This window comes from Cololabis saira, chromosome 9, assembly GCF_033807715.1.
Source record: "Cololabis saira isolate AMF1-May2022 chromosome 9, fColSai1.1, whole genome shotgun sequence".
Lineage (NCBI taxonomy): Eukaryota > Metazoa > Chordata > Actinopteri > Beloniformes > Belonidae > Cololabis > Cololabis saira.
Window position 1 is genome coordinate 19882253 of NC_084595.1, and position 20980 is coordinate 19903232.

General features: G+C 41.7%; 2 protein-coding genes across 2 annotated transcripts in view; both read right to left on the bottom strand.

The window, feature by feature from the left end:
* ypel1 (yippee-like 1) overlaps positions 1 to 3507 on the bottom strand; it is a 45381-nt gene extending 41874 nt beyond the window's left edge. Inside the window, exon 1 of the mRNA XM_061730701.1 lies at positions 3143 to 3507. The gene's annotated coding sequence lies outside the window, so the exon portion shown is untranslated. The remainder of the gene's footprint in view (positions 1 to 3142) is intronic.
* Positions 3508 to 12077: 8570 nt separating this feature from the next.
* Positions 12078 to 20980, bottom strand: part of mapk1 (mitogen-activated protein kinase 1) — a 33739-nt gene continuing 24836 nt past the window's right edge. Inside the window, exons 5-9 of the mRNA XM_061730703.1 lie at positions 18477 to 18591; positions 18155 to 18286; positions 15713 to 15822; positions 15494 to 15622; positions 12078 to 13634 (exon numbers count right to left, since the gene is read on the bottom strand). Of these exons, the coding sequence (XP_061586687.1) occupies positions 15506 to 15622; positions 15713 to 15822; positions 18155 to 18286; positions 18477 to 18591 (474 nt within the window). The 3' untranslated portion in view covers positions 12078 to 13634; positions 15494 to 15505. The remainder of the gene's footprint in view (positions 13635 to 15493; positions 15623 to 15712; positions 15823 to 18154; positions 18287 to 18476; positions 18592 to 20980) is intronic.

Sequence of the window (20980 nt, forward strand, 5' to 3'; positions counted from 1 at the left end):
ATGATGATAATGATGATAATAATGATGATGACTGCGGCAACTATAAGACTTTTTTACGACCACCAATACTGCGGGATATACTACAGGTAGGCTACTACTGTGACCCTCTCATCCATCATGCGTATATGCGCGCTGATGGCCGGACAGTTACCAGGAATATTTTTCTTATTTCTAGTTAAAATACCTCATTTTTAATCAAAAAATCTCATTACACTTAAAACAAGAGTAATTACCAGAAAAATAACTTGTTTTTTGACAATTTTCACCTGTTTCAAGTACATTTTCACTTGAAATAAGTAGAAAAATCTGCCAGTGGGATTTATTTTATTACGAGCAAAAAAATCTTGTTCCACTGGCAGATTTTTCTACTTATTTTAGGTGAAAATCTACTTTAAACAGGTGAAATTGTTGTTTTTTCCAGTGATGAGTCTTGTTTAAGTGTAATGAGATGTTTTTTTTACTAAAAATTAGCCATTTTAACTAGAAATAAGATAAATATTCTTGTTAAGATTTTGATTTTTTTGCAGTGTAGATTGTCTGATGAGTGAGGTAGCCCAGACTAAATGTAGCATTTCCTTTGTTCTGCAGCAATATTGCTGCAATAAAGCATTTGAAATACACTTTAAATATTCTTGTTTTGCTAGTATCATTCCGCTTGAAATGATGGGAAAATGCATAATTTAGTGTTGAATAACGTGCCAGGCATGTGCACCCCCTCTGATCTGAGATGCACCCCTATAATCATTTTCTAGAACCGGCCCTGCGGACAGCTGTCACACCAGCCAGAGCTGCACCTCTGAGGACAGTCACTCGCATCTCACGTGGGGGGTGTTTGGCGGCCGCTCTGCGGCTCCTCTGGTGCTGAGGGGGAGGGGGGCAGGATGGATTCAGGACCCGTCCGGCTAAAGTCTGCTGGAACCGTCACTCAAGGCTCACGGCCGCGGGTCTGATGGCTCCAACCTAGCCGTGCCGCCGTGTTCGCTCTAGAAATGAGTTGCCATGGTTCCACTATGGCAGGACCTCCGTTTCACCAACACTCGCCTCTAAGCCAAGCTTCGTCTCCCCCTCGGACCCTTCCGGACCACCAGAATTAACAACACAACAAAACACGTGTAACTATGTTCTGTCGGGTCTTTATTTGCAACTCCGAGGTCAATACGGCATCAGTCATTTCCTCCGCACCGGCCTACAACCTCAAGACTACGCCTCTAATGGCACTTTTCCACTAGTACCTACTCGGCTCGGCTCCGCTCGGTTTGGTTCGTTTAGGGGTCTAACGTGCCAAGTAGATACTTTTTCTGTAATTACTCTGCCGAGTTTCTAAGCGGCTGAGTCGGGCTGTATCTGACGTCATCACACTACAGGCCACCGATTGGTCGGGGGGTTGGAGTCAGACGTCTGAGTCAGGATGTGACATCAGTGAAAGAGCGACTGACGGCGGCTTCTTGTTCATTTTATCTGAAAGGCAATGGCAGCGCAAAAGTTTGTTTGGTGATCCAACTCTGAGGGGCAGATGTTCATAAACCTGGTGGCTGTGGAGAGAATTAAAAAGGGATCTAGACGGGCGATAAGGAATGACAAGATCTACCAGGAGCTCTGTCACTTCATAGCTGCTCGAGGCTCCAGCTCACTTTTCAGCAGCGCCGAGACAAACTAAAAAAATTAAAAAGCGTTGCCGCTTAAAGCTTCTCTCACTCTCACTTTTTAACTTGATATCGAACACAAGCCACAGACCCAGCAGCACATCTATCATCTCCTCCATGTTCTACATCTTTAGTGTTGTTGTCTTCTTCGTTTAGATCACACAATCAAATACGTCACAGCAGCTTCACTCCAACCTCCTACTTCTGCTCCAGGTGCTAAATTGTTATGGAAAAGAAACCAGGCCAAGTTGAGTCGAGCCGAGATGAGTAGAGCCGAGTAGGTGCTAGTGGAAAATCGCCATAACTATACTCAAATGTGTTGCGTTACATAATTTCACCTGATGCAGCACAAAAACAGTAAAGACAGAAATCATCCTTGCACGGTTTTGTTTTTTTAGCCACGGAAACCAAAACTGTCGGTTTTCTTTAAACCGGACTGCAAATATGTTTACTTCTGCTGGAAAGTTGGACACATGGAGGTCAAAGGAGATGAACTACAGAAAAGAGCTTTAAGGATAATTAATAGATCTGCTTATTATAAACCAACAATAATCTTTTTATTAAATATAATACCTTAAAATTCCATGATATAGTAGAGCAGAAAACTGTTTTATTTGCCTTTAAAGCCCAGCAGAAACCGCTTCCAAACTACATTCAGGACCTGTTCCAAATAAAAGAAACCCGCTATGACCTGAGGGGGAAACTCATGTTTGAGATGACGACAGCAATAACTAATATTAAAAAGAGATGTACATCAGTTAAGGCTAGAGAAATTTGTAATAGTTGTAATAACAACCTAAAAATGTGTCGCTCTATCGTCAAGTTTAAGAAATTGTTTAAAGAAAATACTGTAAATAAATATAAAACACTATAATTATAATGTATACTATCAAAAACATTCTAGGATGTGAAACGTCAATTTTATATTTTGTCTTACTTATTTTTTTCTTCTTTATGTATTGTTTGTTTCCATGAGTAAAAGCTAATGTCTCATATTTTTGCTGATCATAAGAAAAAAGGGTAGGCAATATAAGCTACGGCTTCAGCCTACACCTTTTTGGCAAAAGAAATGTTGTTGTTTTTTTTTCTTTCCTTTTCATGTTGTTCTGTACAAGCCGAAATAAAGATTCATAACATAACTCCCTCGTGATGCCCCTAGTGGCCAGCACAGGAACTGCAGGTCCTTGGTAGCTGCCACCATGGCTGCTTCCCTACAATATAAATAAAACATAATACTCTTATATGTACCGAGCACATAGGCCGAAGCTGCAGGAAAAACACGCAGCCTGTTCAAGCTGAAGCATCAAATATTCATCCGGATAAAAATAAACCTGCATGTTTTGGAGACATCGAGCATAAATACACCATAATAAAGCGCGATGAAGCTACGAACTCATCCCACTGAGACTGTTTCTGGGGATGTTTTGCTGCATGTTTGCAGGTTGTTGTTGTTGTTGTTTTTGTTTGGTTGTTTGGGCTGCCTCCAGCTCCGCACTCACCCCGAAAACCCGTCCCGTCCTCCCGCGGACTCCGACGCGCACCTCCGTCACGGCGTTTCTGCGGAGCTGCAGGAGCTTCACGGGTCCATAACGGCGCCAGCGGCCCGGGTCGGTGGCAAAGTCTCCTCACACATGTGGACCGAGCCGCGAGTCCTCCGGGATCTGTCCGTGTGTCCTGCGGGACCGCAGACCCCTCCGTGAGGCGCTTCACCTGCAGACATGCAGCGGGGCCGCGGCTGATGTCCCGGCCGGCCTTATTTATAGCGGAGAATAATCCCCACCTGAGAGGCGCAGTGATGCACGAACAGGCGGACCTGCCGGTCCAGCTCCGTGGTGTGCTGGGAGAGGGAGAACAGCGAAGTGTCTGTGGGGCAAACTTGAGTTACGAAAAGTGCAGAAATAACTGTGTTTTATTTAAGCCAACCAGTGCTGCGTTTACGTGCTGTGGGAAATTATAAGCACACACACGCACACGCACACAAAATAACCCCAAACAAACAAACAAAAAACATCAACATCCCCACAGTCAAAAATTGCATTTATTTTCTTTAGTTTCTTACAGTTTCTTACAGTTTCTTCCCCCAAGCTGTTGCTCTGATGAACTCTCACAATTAATAGAGTCTCAGAGAAATCCATCACCGTGCAATAACAATAACAATAATAACAGTAATTTAATGGCACTATCACGTGCTGCACCAACAATGATCATGTCTGCCTCATTCTGCTGCACCTTTCACTTTTAAAAATTGTACATATGTTATTTAGAGGCTACCTCATAGAATAGAATAGAATAGAATAGAATAGAATAGAAAGCCTTTATTATCAATGTACATGTACAGTGGAATTAGGCAGCAGCTCCGTCAAAGTGCACACATGCAAAGACTATGTAAGCGAGGAAGCATAAATCTATATATATATATACACACACTATAAACAAAAGTGAATGGGAGGATAAAAAAAATGTACATGGATGGGTGGGGGGATATTGCACTTAAATGAATGGAAGAATAATATTGCCCTTGAAGGGATGGGAGTATTGCACATAGATAGTAGAATATTGGGACATTGTGGATAGAAGGTAGAAAAATATTGCACAGAAAATATGAGGTAGCTTATAGGTTGAGAAAATTCACAGCTTTGGGGAAGAAGCTGTCCCTGAATCTTTTTGTACTGCTGCACCTTTCCGTTTTTTAATTATGTTAATAAGTGCCACATTTGTTTCATTTACTGTTTGCTATTTTTTTAAATTTGGGTACAGTGAGCGAAATTACCGGAGTCAAATTCCTTGTCGGGCAATGTTCAAACTTGGCCAATAAAATCTGATTCTGATTCTGATTTATTTATTTCCGAATGTCAGATTAAACTCATGTTCTAGTAACACGTCCACCGCCAAGAAGCACTAAAAATACTAAAAACAGCTGAGTTGCAGTTTCCAATACATTTTTAAAGACTTTATACTTTTTATTCTTATATTCTTATTATTTTGCATATGGAGCGGGTCCCGGCTAGGTTTCCGCTGGCAGATGTGTTGATAATCCTCTGATAGGAGAGCACTGGAAATATTGAAAATATTATTCAAAAATCAGCAACGCAGGACAACAGTTGCTCATTCTCCATTCAACCGGATTGATTTTATTCTCATTTGACTTTGTAACTGCAATCATGAATTATTCATTTTCATATACAATTTCAACTTTGTAACTGCCATCATGAATTATTTTCTGTTATTTTGTCTGCTTTGCATTGAAGCACAGGTTATATTCACATTTGGATAACATCAATACAATATGTTCTTCAAAGGTCTATATTCACAAAAATATCTCCTTACAGGCATGATCCAGGTCCTGGTCCAGGTTTCTTCCCTCCTAAAGGGGAGTTTTTCTTTGCCACTGTTTGGTTTAAGGTTTTTCTCCCACTAGGGGAGTTTTTACCTGCCATTGTTTATGTTATGTTTATGTAATAATTGCTCGGGGGTCATGTTCTGGGTCTCTGGAAAGATCCTAGGGACAACTTCTGTTGTAATAGATGCTATATAGATAAAATTGAATTGAGTTGAATTACATATTTTCCAAAAATAAACGTATTAAAATCTGTATAAAACCAAAGATAAACATTTACCCTTTAAATCACGTTCTGTCTAGCATCGATCATGTCTGCACTTCTCCCTTATACACACGTTGTCTTCGTCCTCTCATCAAGAGTATTTTTGTAATACTGTAACTGTACATTTTATAAGTGTTTTGATAACAGAATAAATCTTGTTCACAGTTAAGCTATATTACATTTACAGTATGAGAACACAAACCATTAGCTGACTACATTTCAAACATTGTACTACACACACAACTGCTTTGGAACGGATGTTGGTCACTTTTTTTCTCAACTACAAAAGTCTTACTTAACACACTTTAAGCTTACAAACCACACATCACTGGGGATTCATATTAGCTTATAAACATCTGTAGTCACATAAAAGATGAGTAACTAACCTGGAAAAATTGAAAATATTCAAAAATCAGCGACGTAGGACAACAGTTGCTCATTCTCCATTCAACCGGATTATGAGCTCAACGTCCGTTGCATTGAAGCACAGGGAATTTTGTGAGTATCACACATATCTGCACTTTTTACTTTGTTGTTGTTGTTACTTTAATTGTTTTGCACTGAGCACAGGTCAAGCACTACAATTTCGTTATACAATGCATAAGACAATAAAAAACATTCAGTTCAATCCAGTCCAACTATGGGACGTTCCAGTTGAGGTTTTTGACCTGAAACATGGAAATTCCCACATCTCAGTACAAACAGAATGCAAAATAATGTGTCTTGTGATACCGTCTTGTCCCGTTAGGCGTGCACCTGGTTGTCCTACACCGACATCTTGAGGTGTGCTGCCACCATGATAATGCTACATACAGGGGCTTTAGAATAGAATATCCTTTATTTTCTCCCTCAGTGGGGAAACTTATTAGTTGTCAGCAGTAAGAAGGGACCAGAAATTATACATAACCTAGAAACAGTGAGTGTAGCATTAATGAAAATATGTATATTTAAAATAAATAGATAAATAAATAAAGATATGACACAAACAACCGAAAATAAATGCAAAAATCACCATAAAGACACAAGGGATGCTAAGAAAGTGAAATAGCCAAAATCTATATGTAAAATGTTATGAATATTAAACAATGTTGACAGTCAAAGAAACAAATAAAACATTTACGGTCTGTTTGTTGACCTTCAACGCTTCTTCAAAAGTGAAAAGCAGAAACAAAGCTGTGTTTTTCTTCTAAGGCTGATATTTTCGACCTGCGGGAAGGAACGTGAAGGCATCAGCAGCACAGTAGCCTGGCTACAAAGACTGTTCCACAAATAGCGGCCAATGAGAAACGAGAACAATAGGAGGCTGACCAATCCGCTGCAGGTGGGGGCGGGGCTTAGAAATCCCAGCCAATCAGCATGAAGCCAAGTCTATTGACTGCGCGCCCACGAGGCCGAATGTTGTTTTGGGATGTGCCAGAAAAATAACACTGACGCGCATGCGTGGCCGCATTGCAAGCACGTGGTCGAATCAGAGCAAGTAAACAAGCCCTGACGGATCGATACGGTTGATGGGTCTTTTTTTTTTTCAAACGTTATTGAAAAACTGCAGGCATACAGACATTCATTTTGTATGTAAAGTAAAATCTTTCTCAGTGTAGATATTTACAATTGGACATACCAGTTTTTGATATTTCTCATATTTTTTTATATGTAGACAATTTGAAGGCTGTTATATCTGATATGATTAATATAATTATTCTCATGGATAAATATCATATTCACTGCTGTAAGTGGAGAAATGGTAAACCCTCCTTTGATTGGTTTTTAAATGATTTTAAATTGTTCTTTTTGTCCCTCAAAAAAATTGATTCCAGCAAAATGGCTTAAAGATTTGTGACGACATATCTTGTTTTTTGCTTTTGTGATTCATGCCTCAGACCTTGCTCCTATTTTGTTATGGTTTTTGTTTTGCCTGATTTTGAAAATATATGCAAATGTTTTTACTTAAAATTTTTTATTTTATTTTGTATTTTAAAATAACAACCCCTTTTTGTTTGTTTTGATTTGTTTCATTTCTACACACACACACACATATATATATATATATATATATATATATATATATATATATATATATATATATATATATATATATATATATATATATATATATATATATATATATATATATATATATATTGTACATGGCAGTTATGATACTGTGTTATTGTATGTTCAATAAAAAAAAGAAGATATTTACAATTGGATAATACAAATATAAAAACATAAGAAAACATAAATTAGAATAAAGTAAAGCACAAAATATCTTCTTGTTCTGGAGTTACTGAAAATAAGCTATTAAAGTACAGCAGTGTTCGTTCACTTTTCTTATTTGACATTAGCTGTAAAGTGTTTATATAAAAGTTTAATTTCACTGTAAATATATCAAAGTTTGGATATGTATTCATAAGATGGTTTCCATCTTATGAATACGAAATTTACCCATCAGAAGCATAAGATTTGTTATAAAGCATATTGGTTTGTCATCACATTCAAATTTCGAGATATCTTTGGGTGTGATTGTAATGGACTGTCCAGTTTTATCACGGATACATTTTTCCATGTTCCTCCAAAATACAGTTGAGGATGGGCAAACACAAAACAAATGTAGAATTGTCTCTGGCTCATCTCCACAAAAAGTGGACTTTTCATCTACTTCAGCAAACCCAGAAAAATTAACTTGTTACAAAATTTTAAAATTAACCCCTCTAATTTTATTTGAAATACAAAATTGAGAGGGACACAGCCATGTCTTGCGCCAGTTTATACCAACCAACTGTGAATCCCCAAAAAACTTCCCTCTGGGTGAAATCTTATGTCTCTGTAATGATTTCCTTATATGTTTGTACATTTTCTGTCTTTTATGCCAATCCCTTCGACCTTCGAGAAGGTGTCTGAACAATAACATTATTATAATAATTTAAGTGACATTTCATTAATCTAATCATACCAATGTGAATAGCCTTTACAATGGAAACACACTCTGTATTTGACTGGAAAGGTTTTAGCTTTCATGAAGTCTTGATAACTATAAAGATTTCCATTATCGTCAAACAAGGCCACCAAAAAGATTATGTCCCTCTCAATCCAGCTCTCTTTAGATACACTTCTGTTGTTTAGTAATATGCCCATTGTTCCAGAGTATTTCTTTGTGTGGAGAAAAGTTGTGGACACATAATTTCCAGGAGAGTAAAGCCTGTTGATAAAACTTTGAAAGTTTTAGTGGTAATTTAGAAATTGTGAAGTTGCAGCTCATAAGAAAACTAAACCTCCAACTTTCTTAAATATACTGTGTGGAATGAAGTTCATAGCGATCCGGTTGATGATTTTTTTTTTTTTTTTTACTTTATACGGTTGATGGGTGTCTGCCTTCACGTGGATAAGATGACGTCACGGTTAAAGGGCTGCTTTTATGTCATTTTGTTCAGTTATGTCGAGTTGGTTTAACTGCTGAGTTTAACTTGGCGGATAACACGTTAGTTTATGCTTCTTTCTTCAAAATAAAGCAAACCGAATTCTTCTGACATTTGCTTTCAATAACTATTAATAAAAACACTTAACTCGCCATAATTGACTTTATGAATCAGTCCTCTCTTAAAAGCCGCTGCCTTGGCTGCGACAGCGCCCCCTGCTGGACGCGGTGACAACTATCAAAACTAATTACGTTCATCTTCTCTTTGCTGTAGCTGGCTGACCTGGACAGGTGATGGCTCAGACAGGTGATGGTCCCGCGTCTCCTGATCCGGTGATGAAGGTCAGCCGGCGCCGGGCCTCCTGGACCGTGATGATGATGAGGGTCCAGGAGAGGTCAGCCGAGACGCAGGTGCCCAGAAACCTGAAGCTGGAGACATTTTCCATGTTCTCCACGTATGAAAGGAGGGGTGTGGAGGTCCAAAGGGTGAAGAACAAAGATCTTTTTTTCCTTATCAATATTTCAAGTTTATCAACACAAAACTTTTTATTATTTGCAGGTTTTAAAATTCACAATGTGAATTTTTAGACTTGATGACTTGATGAGAAAAGATTGGAATTTTAGACTTTTGCTTTCCTTAGATTTGTTTCTAAAATTAAAGTGTGTAAAAAATCTCAATCTCTTCTGACGCAAATTTAAGAATTTAGTCACAATGATGCTTTTCACATTTTTCAACTTCCACAATGCTGGATTTCAGATATTCCCAAAATTCAGAGTTAACCACATCAGATTGTTTTCGCAAAATTGCACGTTTATAACTTGGTATTAATTTTTTCTTCTTTTTTGAGCCACTTTATCTCACTTTGTGGATTCACAGAAATCCTGAAGCTGGAGGGGTTAAACGACGGGGAACTTACTTTTGAGGGTCAAAAAATATCTCAAACTGCAGGTTTTTCCACCAAATGTGTGCAGATGTTAAATCAAGACTCCACAGACGTGTTGATGATGGTACAGTGTTTTTAATGAACGTCTATTAAAATGTAATGGCAGAGTTGCAAAAAAAAAAAAAAAAAAAAAAAAAAAGAAAAGAAAAAAGTAGCCGTCAGTTTTAATAATAGCAAACGCTTCGCTCAAGTTAAATCCTTCACACGACAGCGAAATAAAACTGACCGATCTGCTCAAAACAATTTCAATGGCAGGTCGAAGAAACCCGTGAAACAACCAATGATCTTATTTTTCCCGCTTCAGAAAAGGTTAACTACACAGTTAAAGATTTATACTGATCAAAACATACAGAATGAAGTCGTTTCACTGGAGACAACTCAAACAAGATTAGTGTCTGATAGAAACATAACATTCATTTTACGATAAAAATATCTGCACAAAAACACTTAAAAAAAAAAAGAAAAAAAATAGGCTCAAGGAAAAAAAGGGTAACGCAAAAATATATATAAATGTTTGCTTTTCATCTTTTCAATACAGTCACAAATCACATTGCTGTGGCGACAAATCTCTTAAAAATTTACAGAAATGAAAGATAAGGACGCCCGCCCACCCCCAAACTTGATTGTGTTTATTCTTAAAGAGCGTTATACTGCGGTTACAACGGATTCCCGACTAAACGAAAGCTGCACATCAAATCTTGGATATCAAGACTATCAAAAAAGGCACAAACAGACAGGTTGCACAAAGAACTCTGCAGAAGCTTTTTTTTTTTTGTTTGTTTGTTTTTATACAACTAATCCCGGTGAGGTTTCCAGCGCCCCAAAGGTTCTCGCTAAACCCCCCCCAAAAAAGATTATCTACAGGCAAGTCAAGTCCCGGCAGGCACCTCGGATTACACGTCCCATCCCGGCTACCGTAGAAGCAAGTGCATTTAACGACGGCGCCACCGCGCAACGAGCGCTGGGACCGACCAATCACGAGCTCCGCTTCATGTCAGAGTGCAAAAACCCCACAATCCTGCAAGCGACGCGCTTCACCACACGGGTTAAGAGCTTCTGGGCGTAAGGGAACAGAAGGGATTCAAAATACAGGGTTTTTTTTTTAGATTTTGCAGTCGTCATCTGGAAAACCAGGAGATTTCTGGGTTAAACGGGTGACATAAAAGCAGCAGCTGATTCTCAGCACCAGAGCAGGTTTATATCTAGCTATAGTTCGCTGGGCTGTTTTATTCTTTCGAAGCTGAAGTTTACGCGTGACTGGAGTTATCCGACCTGATAGAGACGAGAACTTTGCATTTGTCTCGCACACCAACGAAACGAGGCGTTTGATGGGTTTGATGGGAACCCAACAACAAAAACAACCAGGCGGCCGTAGTTAACGTGGGATTAGTACCAAATGTGTTCTTTCCCCGTTTAATAATAAAAATGAATCACAAAAGCATTCGTAATCGAAAGTTTTTTTTTTAGTTTTTTTTTTTTATATTTTAAGTCTTAAAGCACAACTTTTTTTTAACTTCTGTCAACCTGCAGCGGTTTGTCACGTGGCTGCAGTGATGTCAGAGCGTACTCGTGGGTGTGTCGTACACTGTGACATCACAGGTGGGTGTGGTCAGAGGTGCAGCAGGCTGACCTTTTATGGCTTGAGTGCATTTCAGCAGAGATTAGCATCCTCTGCCGAAGTTCTGCGTCCGTGGTAACTGTTACGTCAACCTCAGTGGGCGTGCAGGGCGTCCATGGCCGCGCCAACGCTGCGCTGAGCCCGCCGCTCCTCGTTTGCAGAAATTTGAGGCGAGTTTATGTAAATGAGAAGCCGGCATCGTGGACGTTCTGCTGCTGAAACTCCCGACCGAAACCTTGAAACCAACCGACGTCGGTCTGAAGCGGAGATGGAACTGGATACTCGCTAATTCCTCTTTTTTGTTTTTGTGTTTGAGCGTACGAAGTTGGAATTTCTGAGTTGTCTCACTAATTTGCAATTTGAAACGACACCTTGAGCTTTTGCTTGCCGATATAAATGTGCACGAAGTCGACTTTTAAATCTTTGTTTATTATATTGTTTTTTTTTTTCCATTCTCAAAATTTGGGGGTTTTTCTTTCCAATCTCACTTTATTAAGTCACAATCTGAGAATTGATTGTAAATCTTCAAAATCATCAAGTCCGAACGTTTGGGTTTGAGAGTTCAGATGCACAACTGCAGTTTTTTTTTTAAAATAAAGTCACAATTTAACGTTTTTCTGGCTAATTTATGTATAAAGTCACAAACTGAGTTGTTGCTTTCACATCTGAGTTTCTAAAGTCAGGATTAAAGGCTGGATGGTGTAAGTTTTTAGCTGGACGAAGCAGCAGACTCCCGCGGCGGGCTAATTTACGAGCCCGGCTTGTAAACGACACGCAGCGACGCCGGCTGCTGGCAGGAAATTTTGCTTCATTGAACGGAGGCGTCTTGTTTTATTCGTCCAAAGAAAAGCTTCCACATTCGTGCGTAATTGTTAAATTTATTTGACATAAGAGCTTCATCTTTAACAGTCGATCAAATCAGCAGATGAGACAGAATTGGTGACAAAGTCTTGGTTCCTGCGTTTCTTTCTCTGCTGGTACAGACAACCGTTATCAGCGTCAAACATGTGCAATTAAGAGCAGAAACCACGTGATCCGTTACATTTGCGTGGAACCGTCATGCCTGGACGTCGCTGCTCAGGCGAAGGAAACAAAATACCGTGTCATTTTCGTGATTTGATTATATTTATACATTTCTTTTTTTTCTTTTTAAGATGTAGCATGCAGATGATGTTCAGCAAAGAAAAAAAAGGAGACTGAACTCTTGAATGTAGACGGGGGAAAAGAGAGAACTGGAGGGTGCTGAAGTAAAAGAAGAGCAGGAGAAGAAGCACCATGTGTTTGGAAAGAGTGATACACCACAAAAGGTCTGAACGGAAAGAGCCTGGGCCCCCCCCCCCCACGTCTGCCCGGCTCGTGTGGCACTTAACATCATCGTCTTTGTATACAGAGCTTATAACAGTCATGCAAAGGGCACAGTTTTATTCTAACAAGGCGAGAGATCAACCGACACCGAAGAAGATGACGAAAGTAATCACAGCACGGACAGGGAGGCACAAGGACACGTCCTCCGGACACAACTGAATTCTGGTCTCCACCCCCCCAAAAAACATGACAAAGACCGTCCTGCACACGTGGACCCGTGTGACATCAGCCGCTCCCCTGGTTTTCTCCCGGCTCAGGAAGAAACTGCAGATCGAGACATTCACACATTCTTCCTGAAGCCGGCGAGAAACAGAGAGGAGCATTATAAAAAAAAAAAAAACGGATTCACCTCCCGTCATCATTCTTAACGTTAAAATATCTTAAGACTATTCAGGCTTATGTATTTAGTTCCAATTGAGCAGTCTGCGCGAGCGTTCTGGGATTAAAAGGACTGCGGGTCGTCGTGTTGGAGTCGCGCTGATTCTGCACTTTTTTTGCATAAATCAGGTCATTTAATCGAAGATTTTTCTACTAAAGAGAAAAAGAAAAAGCACAGAAGTCGCTACATCCGTTGTAACAGTGCGACAATAGGTTAGCAAATAAAAAAAAACAACCTTTTTTTTAAATTTAAATAGATGTAATTTGCCGTTTGTGCTGAACAGCTGCAGCCAAAAACAGCCGCGCTCGCCGCCGCCGCCAAAAGGTCTGGAATCTTGAGCCGAATGCCTCCGAGACACGCGTAAAAAAAAAAGAAAATTGTTTATCTTTGCTTCAAACACAAAAATCACCTCCAAACTATAAGCTGTGATGAGAACCCCCCCCCCCTTTACCTCACCCCTCTGAGAGAGAGAAAGGAGGAGGGAGCGAGAGCGACTGATTGATTCCTGACGCCGTTCCTGAGCGAAGTGGACTTGACGAGAGACCCAAGGAATCCAGGTGACGTGGACAACAGGACAGGAGAGTTGAAACAAAGATCACAGCAACGGCGTGGAGGCGGGAGGGTGGGGGGGTTTAGGGGCGGTGGCGACGCAGAAGCCTGTCCACGATCATCTGGGGGGAAAACAGAGAAACTAGGGGTTAATTCCACCTTAGAGGAAAACATCAGCTCTCAAAGACATGAACGACAAGCAGAGACTGTAAACCAGGTTCAGGGAAAACATTTGTTCTGGAGACAAATGTTCTGTCCAGAGTCAGACAGTTTGGTCTCAGTTGCAGGTCCCGGGTCCTCCGACAGGATAAAGACCCAAAACACACAACTAGAACAAGCCGAGAACCACTCAGAACACTGGACTGTTGTCCTCCTGATCTACATCCTGGTGAACATCTGGGGAAACATCTGGGACCTGCAGTCTGGAGAAGAAACCTTCAGACCTGAGGCACCTGGAGACGCTTGTCCATGAGGACCAGAACACCTGTCTACAGGTGGACTAGTGTCCATGAGGTACTGAACACCTATAGTGAAGGGTCCCCCCCACAAGGTTGAGGATCCATCATCACTGTGTTTTTAAACATTTCTGCTGCATCACAACACAAAAGTCTCGTCTCCTTTCTTCACCAGTTAATTTTAGTAAATTATTATTTGTAGGGGTGTAACAATATATCGTGCCGAGAAATTTCGCGATACAAAAACGTCACAATACGTGTCGTGGAGGTGACAAAGTGTATCGCGATATTGGGTTATTAATATTAATCTATTGTGTTGATAGTAACGCGCATCCGACCGCGACCGCGGCCGCATCTCGACCCGCGGACCAAAATCTTCCTCCGCTCAGAAGAAACTAGTCCCATTTTGTGGTCCCGTTTTGAGCTCTGAACTTTTACTAATGTAAGGCTGGTGTGGGGTTAAGCCTTACCTTATTAAATTAAACCTTTTTGGGGTCGTGAGTAGGATAAACACGCGGGCAACTTCTGCTGAGCTCCAGTGTACTTTAATGTCCGCTCAACAGCGTAGGATTTTAGAACATCAACACAGCACCTAGTGCCGTACTGTGGCGTATCACTCCGCCCAATCTAAAACAGACTAATCACTACAGATAAACTGACTAGTGTAATTATAGTCCCTGATTTACATCAGAATATAAAGAATATATTTATGAAATAATGAACCCTGAATTACCAAAATAACCTTAACAAAAATAAATCTCCTCTTACACTTATAAGGTGAGCATGAATCAATCTTTTTATGATGTAAAAATGTATGTATTTATTTACTTGTATTTATTTATTTATTTAATTTTAGTTGTTAAATTAGAAAGAAAAAAGTCAAATCATACATGAGAGAAACTATTCAGTTTGTGTCAAAATATTTGTACTTGTATGAAACTGAAGATGCATAATGCAAACCTGACATTTACTTTTAGTTCAGTTTGTGGAAAATGGTTGGCCTGGCTTTCTCTTTAAAACTTAAACAGTTATAAAGCATTACAAACTGTAACAATAGGGCAAACACACAGCATTATTTTGTATTTTGTGTCTTTCAAATAAAAGACAATTTTTTCCAGTCATATGTTCCTCATTCAAGGTTGTTAAAAAGATACTGCTATAATATCGTATCGTTATCGTGAGATTAGTGTATCGTTACACCCCTAATTATTTGCCACTTTTGTTTCAGTTTCTAATTAAGTTTAAGTATGTTTTGTTTTATTGGAAAGCACCAACAACTTTGTCAGTTCAGACAGAAGTTGAACATTTCTTTTTGTTCTGCAGCTTTTTATTCAATCAACGCGAACTGAACAAGCAGATTTCAAAGTGGCAGCGTCGCAGGAGCAGACGTGACCCCGCCATGACCTCCCGGAGGCCCCAGTCGGGGCCCCAGCAGAGTTGCAGCTCCTGCGTGCCTCTCAGCGCTGGCCATACGAGGTACCTGTAGGTTACTTCTGGGAGGTTTGGGGTTAAGGAGGAGGACACACCTGTGTGAGATGTTAAGACCTAAAGCCGGGCTGGAAACGTGCAGTTTCGTCGAAGATGAGCTCCTTCAGTGTCTCTTTGGGAAGGTCGTCCAGCTCCATGTCGAACTTGAACGGGGCCTCGGCGACGGGCTGCAGAGGGCACATCAGTCACAACCTGAGACGTTCCTAACAAGTATGAAGATCAGGGAACTGTGATAGTTAATGAACGGGACACGTCACCTCATCTGAAGGGTCGTAGTACTGTTCCAGGTAGGGGTGGGCCAGGGCCGCCTCCACCTCGATCCTCTTGTGAGGGTTGAACGTCAACATCTTGTCCAGCAGGTCCAGAGCTGCAAGCACAATGAGAGCAGGATGAGCCTGAGCACTAGAGGGCGCCAGAGCAGGGAGACCAAGAGCTGCTGCTTGTTCAGACCCCCTCACGCCGCCGCCAGCAGACCGACGGTCAGCCGAGCTTCCCTCACGTCAGACTGGTGAAGGGGCAGAGACTCCCACCAGCCAATCATTTATTTACAACCTTCAATTTTATGCCTAAAATGAGCTCATTTCAGATCTGATGCCTGGTAGAGGACTCTCTTAATGGCGTGCTAAATGATCTGGACTGCAGGTGGGCCGGTTCAGCACCTCCGGGTCCGTGACTACCAATAAGAATAACACTAGTTGGACCACAGAACATTGATACGACGGCGCCTCTGGACCAGGGCGTCTGCAGACGGTGTGGCGGCGTTTACCGGCGGTGGGTTCCAGAGGTATCTCTGGGGCCATTTATGTACCTACTCAGCTCTACTCATCTCAACTTGGCCTGGTTTCTTTTCCATAAAAATTCAGCACCTGGAGCAGAAGTAGATGGGTTGGAGCGAAGCTGCTGTGACGTATTTGATTGTGTGATCTAAACGAAGAAGACAACAACACTAAAGATGTAGAACCTGGAGGAGGAGATGATAAATGTGCTGCTGGGTCTGTGGCTTGTGTTTGATATCAAGTTAAAAAGTGAGTGAGAGAAGCTTCAAGTGGCGATGCTTTTTAATTTTTTTTTGTCTCGGCGCTGCTGAAAAGTCTGTTGGTAGCTGCGAGCAGCTATGAAAGGACAGAGATCCTGGTGGATCTGGTCGTTCCTTATCGCCCGTCTAGATCCCTTTTTAATTCTCTCCTCAGCCACCAGGTTTATGAACATCTGCACCTCAGAGTTGGATCACCAAACAGACCTTTGCTGCCGTTGCTGGTCGAATAAAATGAACAAGAAGCCGTCAGAGTCGCTCTTTCACTGCTGTCACATCCTGACTCAGACGTCTGACTCCAACCCCCCGACCAATCGGTGGTGTGTAGTGTGATGACGTCAGATACAGCCCGACTCATCCCGCTTAGAACCTCGGCAGAGTAGAAACAGAAAAGTATCTACTCGGCACGTTAGACCCCGTAGTGGGAAAGAACCAAACCGAGTGGAGGCGAGCCGAGCTGGGCTGAGTAGGTACTAGTGGAAAAGCGTAATTAGTGATGTCATCGACACAGTCACGCCCATGATGTTGCAACCTCGTCTGAGGAGCCGGAAGACCACGCACATCCAGTAAAAGCCTGCAGCCTTGTCCCCTAGGAGACGTCTCCAATTTCTCTGCATCCTTTGATGACATTATGCACTGAAGATGAGATCTGGATCACGCGGACGCATACCAAGACGGCTGAAAACAATCTTTCCAGGTTCTCTTTCAAAAGGGCCGGAGAGGCTCTGCCCATCTTTACTTCTGAGACTCCGCCTCTCCAGGACGTCTCTTAACAGCTAATCAAGTTACAGACCTCACATCAATTAACTTTATGAGCTGCTTTTCTCCCCGACTTTGAAAGTGGCTAGACAGGAAACTTGGCTAGCTGGGTAAAGAGCAGTAAAGAGCAACAGGCCGGGATTCAAACCTGCGGCCTCCTGCACGAGGGCGATGGCCCGAAATGACATCATCTTCTGCATAAAACTGCACAACTCCCCAGTTCGAACATTCGTTACGTCATCTGTGTTTCGTCGACTGGCGTCATCCATCTGCTCGGCTCCGAGAAACAGCTTCAGTTCATGTTTTATTTTCTTATTTTGCCTGCATGGAGTTAGTGTGTTCATATATATGCTTTTATTTTCCCTAACTGTTTTTTTTTCTTCCTCCGACTGGATGGTTGCGTGACAGGAAAGTCAAAATGAGAGTGGACCAAAGAGACGTCTACGATCACGTCCAGGGCTTTAAGGGCCCAGATAAAAACTTTGATGCCGTTAGAGGTTGAACACATTCCCCGTCAGATAACGGCTTTCAACACGAAGTACCCCAAACTCTTTACCAGCCACAGCTGTCCCTTCTGTACTTTTCTGTAATTTACTTTTATTTTCAGCCGCTTTATCTCAAAAGGTCCACTCGTCCCCCCGCCAGGTTGTCCACCCCTGATTGTGACTTGGGGCCAGTTTCAGCTGCCGTGCGCTTCTTCGCCTGCTGACAAGTTCCCATCATTTCTAAATCACCTGCACTTTTTAAAGCCATCGTGAAAAAAAACCAGATAATTAGACAATAAAGCCTGAAAATAACAGCTAATTTCTGAGAAATCCTTCACAGCCACTTGGTCATCCAACGTACGACCCCTCAAAGACTTGTGGCATTTTTAAAAGAAGTCATAAGGAGGATCAAAGCGTCTGACCTTTGGCATCGGCGTTGGGGAAGAGGCGGTTCCAGGGCACTTTGCAGCGCAACGGCAGCGACAGCAGATAGTTCCTGGCCTTGATGTTGATGATGCAGTCCAGGTCCTCCTGAGTAGGAGAGCCCAGGATCCCTGAGGGACCAAGACATCCGTTTAGGCTTCTTCATCAAACAGGCATCCAGGCATTAGCATATACAAACAATAACGAGATATAAAACCTCATTCCTGGTGGGATCGTGTTCCCATCTTTTCCCTCAACGTACATCAAGAGAACAAACAAACACACAACTTCACACCAACACTTGAAACTGTTCGTCTTTACCCAAAATGTGGTTGAGCTGATCCAAGTAGTGCTTCCCGGGGAAGATGGGCCTGTTGGACAGCATCTCAGCCAGGATGCAGCCCACTGACCAGATGTCTATGGACTTGGTGTAGCCCTGAAAGGGAAGCAAACAGAACCGGTCAGGACATCAGGATCTGTGGCGTCAATAGAAAAAAAAAAAAGGAATTTAGGGGATCTGTCACAGAAAAAAAGTTGCTTTTTGGTGACATGTGCCATTTATTTGAATCGTGTAGCATCTTTGGTGGAACGCAACACGCGTACACGAGTCTTTCGTCAGGATCAAGCATAGAGCATCGCTTTGTTCCCATTTCATGGCGGCTTGAGGACAATTTTTCACGCTTTGCAACATTACTTCAACAGACACCAGCCTTAGTTTTGAAGTCTCCAATGATGTCACACCCTGCAGCTGAGTAAGTGAGTGTGCTCGTTGGATCTACACGAGTCACGTTTGATTCAGTGTGACGTGTGCCCGTCTGGGCGGATTTAAGACCAGGCGCGCCGCCACATCATGGAGCTTTTGTGGCGGTTTGATTGAACGAGCTGGAAGCGCAGCAAGGAGGATTTGGAAAGTGCTGCACAGAAGACTTATGGATGACGTCACGGAGGGTTTGTGTATTTATAGTCGTCAAATTTTAACGTTTAGAGTGGACTCATGGAAGACATAAGAAGTTAGGTAAACAACTCTGTTACTACACACTCAACACTTCCTGCACCGCAACAACCAAACTTCGGGTTTAACCCTTTAAGACCGGCTGGAGCGATTTTCAAAATGTATGTACAATTACAACCAGATAAAACAGAGCAATAATTCTTTTTGCATGTTAAACAGGTAGAGTTTCACTTACATACCCTGCATTTAGTGTCCCAGAGTTTTATTCCATTAAATCGTTTGGGGGGAAAAAACATTGCGGGTTATTTATAGATCCGGTACGTGTTCACAGCTCGTTCTACGTTGACATACGTTGACACGTACATCATCACGTTGTCAGCGTGTCATCAGGTTGGATTTTATCCAGTGAAAAGGGAGGTGACGTCATTCCCCCGGGAAACTAGTTGGTTTGAATTTGCGCTCTGGTTCGTGCTTTTATCAGAGATTTTCACGAAAGATTACTCAGCGACAACCCACACACCATACTACACTCTCACTATACTAGCCCACACACACACATATTATGGATCCACCAAAGTAGTTATTTGCACTTTTTAGCAATTTATTTAGTTAGCATGAACTTGTAACATCCAGATTATTAAAGATTGGCTTATATGGGTTGTTTTGATGCATAGCAAATAAAAATACTAAAATGGCAGTATAGCAGAAATGTAAAAATATGCTTAGGCGGACTTGTTCTATGGTAGGTCATAAAGGGTTAAACTGGACAGAAACCCGCTGGGTCTTATGGCGCCTTGTGAAAGAAGGGCCAGCGCACTGTGGTGGTAAAACTGCTGAAAGCAGCATTTAGCAGACCCCAGCACGCACCTCCCCCCACCTCTCCCCGGTGGTGTCTTAACACTTTACTAAACTATAAAGAACAGATGACACAACTAAAAGACTAAAAAAAAAAATTAGGTTACAAATGCGCTCTCCTTCGGCAGGCGGCATGAAACTACAAAGATTTGTGAAGCTGCGAGGCAACAAGCGGCAGCTGGACAGCAAATGATCCATCTCAGGAGGAGGAAGTGTGGGTGTGAAAGTTCAGACGAAGGAGCTGCCGTGCTAAAATTAGATTAGAAATCTACTACTTGTCCTAAAAATCTGGAAAAACTCACTTTCTGATGTTCTTCTGAGGTGCTTAGTTCTGATTGGACGGCGAGAGTTAAACTGTGCGCCGGTGTGCTTGTACGAGGAGCAGCTGAGCATCTATGAGCCACAATGGTGCAAAGCTGATAAGTGTTGCCATAAATTATTATTATTTTTTAATTGTTGGATGATTCATACATGCAGACTCTGAACCTAAATATTTTATTTGACCAAACCCACGAGTGACATCCTCCCAGTTTTAAGACGGCCCTGGCAGACGGCTGCACTTCAGCTTCGTCTGAGGAGTCTGGGTGAAGACGACGCCCGTTTCGTGTCCTGAATGTAAAACTGTCCCTTCACATGCACCATTTGTCCAATCTGACCCAAACTCAGAGGAACTGATGAGGTCAGGAGGGACGGTGTCTGGTTTGGGACGTCAACTACGCCTCTGGCCATCACGAGAGGAAAACCTTCAAATCTAATTCGTGCAGAACTAAAAGTTAACAGCTCTACGAGCCATAAAAACCCTCTCCCTCTGTAAACATGCCTGGTTGAAATTCATCTGAGTAATACAGCTTGTAAATGACCGCATAATTCATGACTCTTTTTGAAATCGTACAGCCAACGTAACCGCTAAAAAAAAAAAATAACAGAAATAAAAAACAGATTTCAGCGTAACGTAACTTTGTTGTGTTGTTGACATGAACAACACTTGGTCTCTTATTTATAAACTGTTCAGTATATT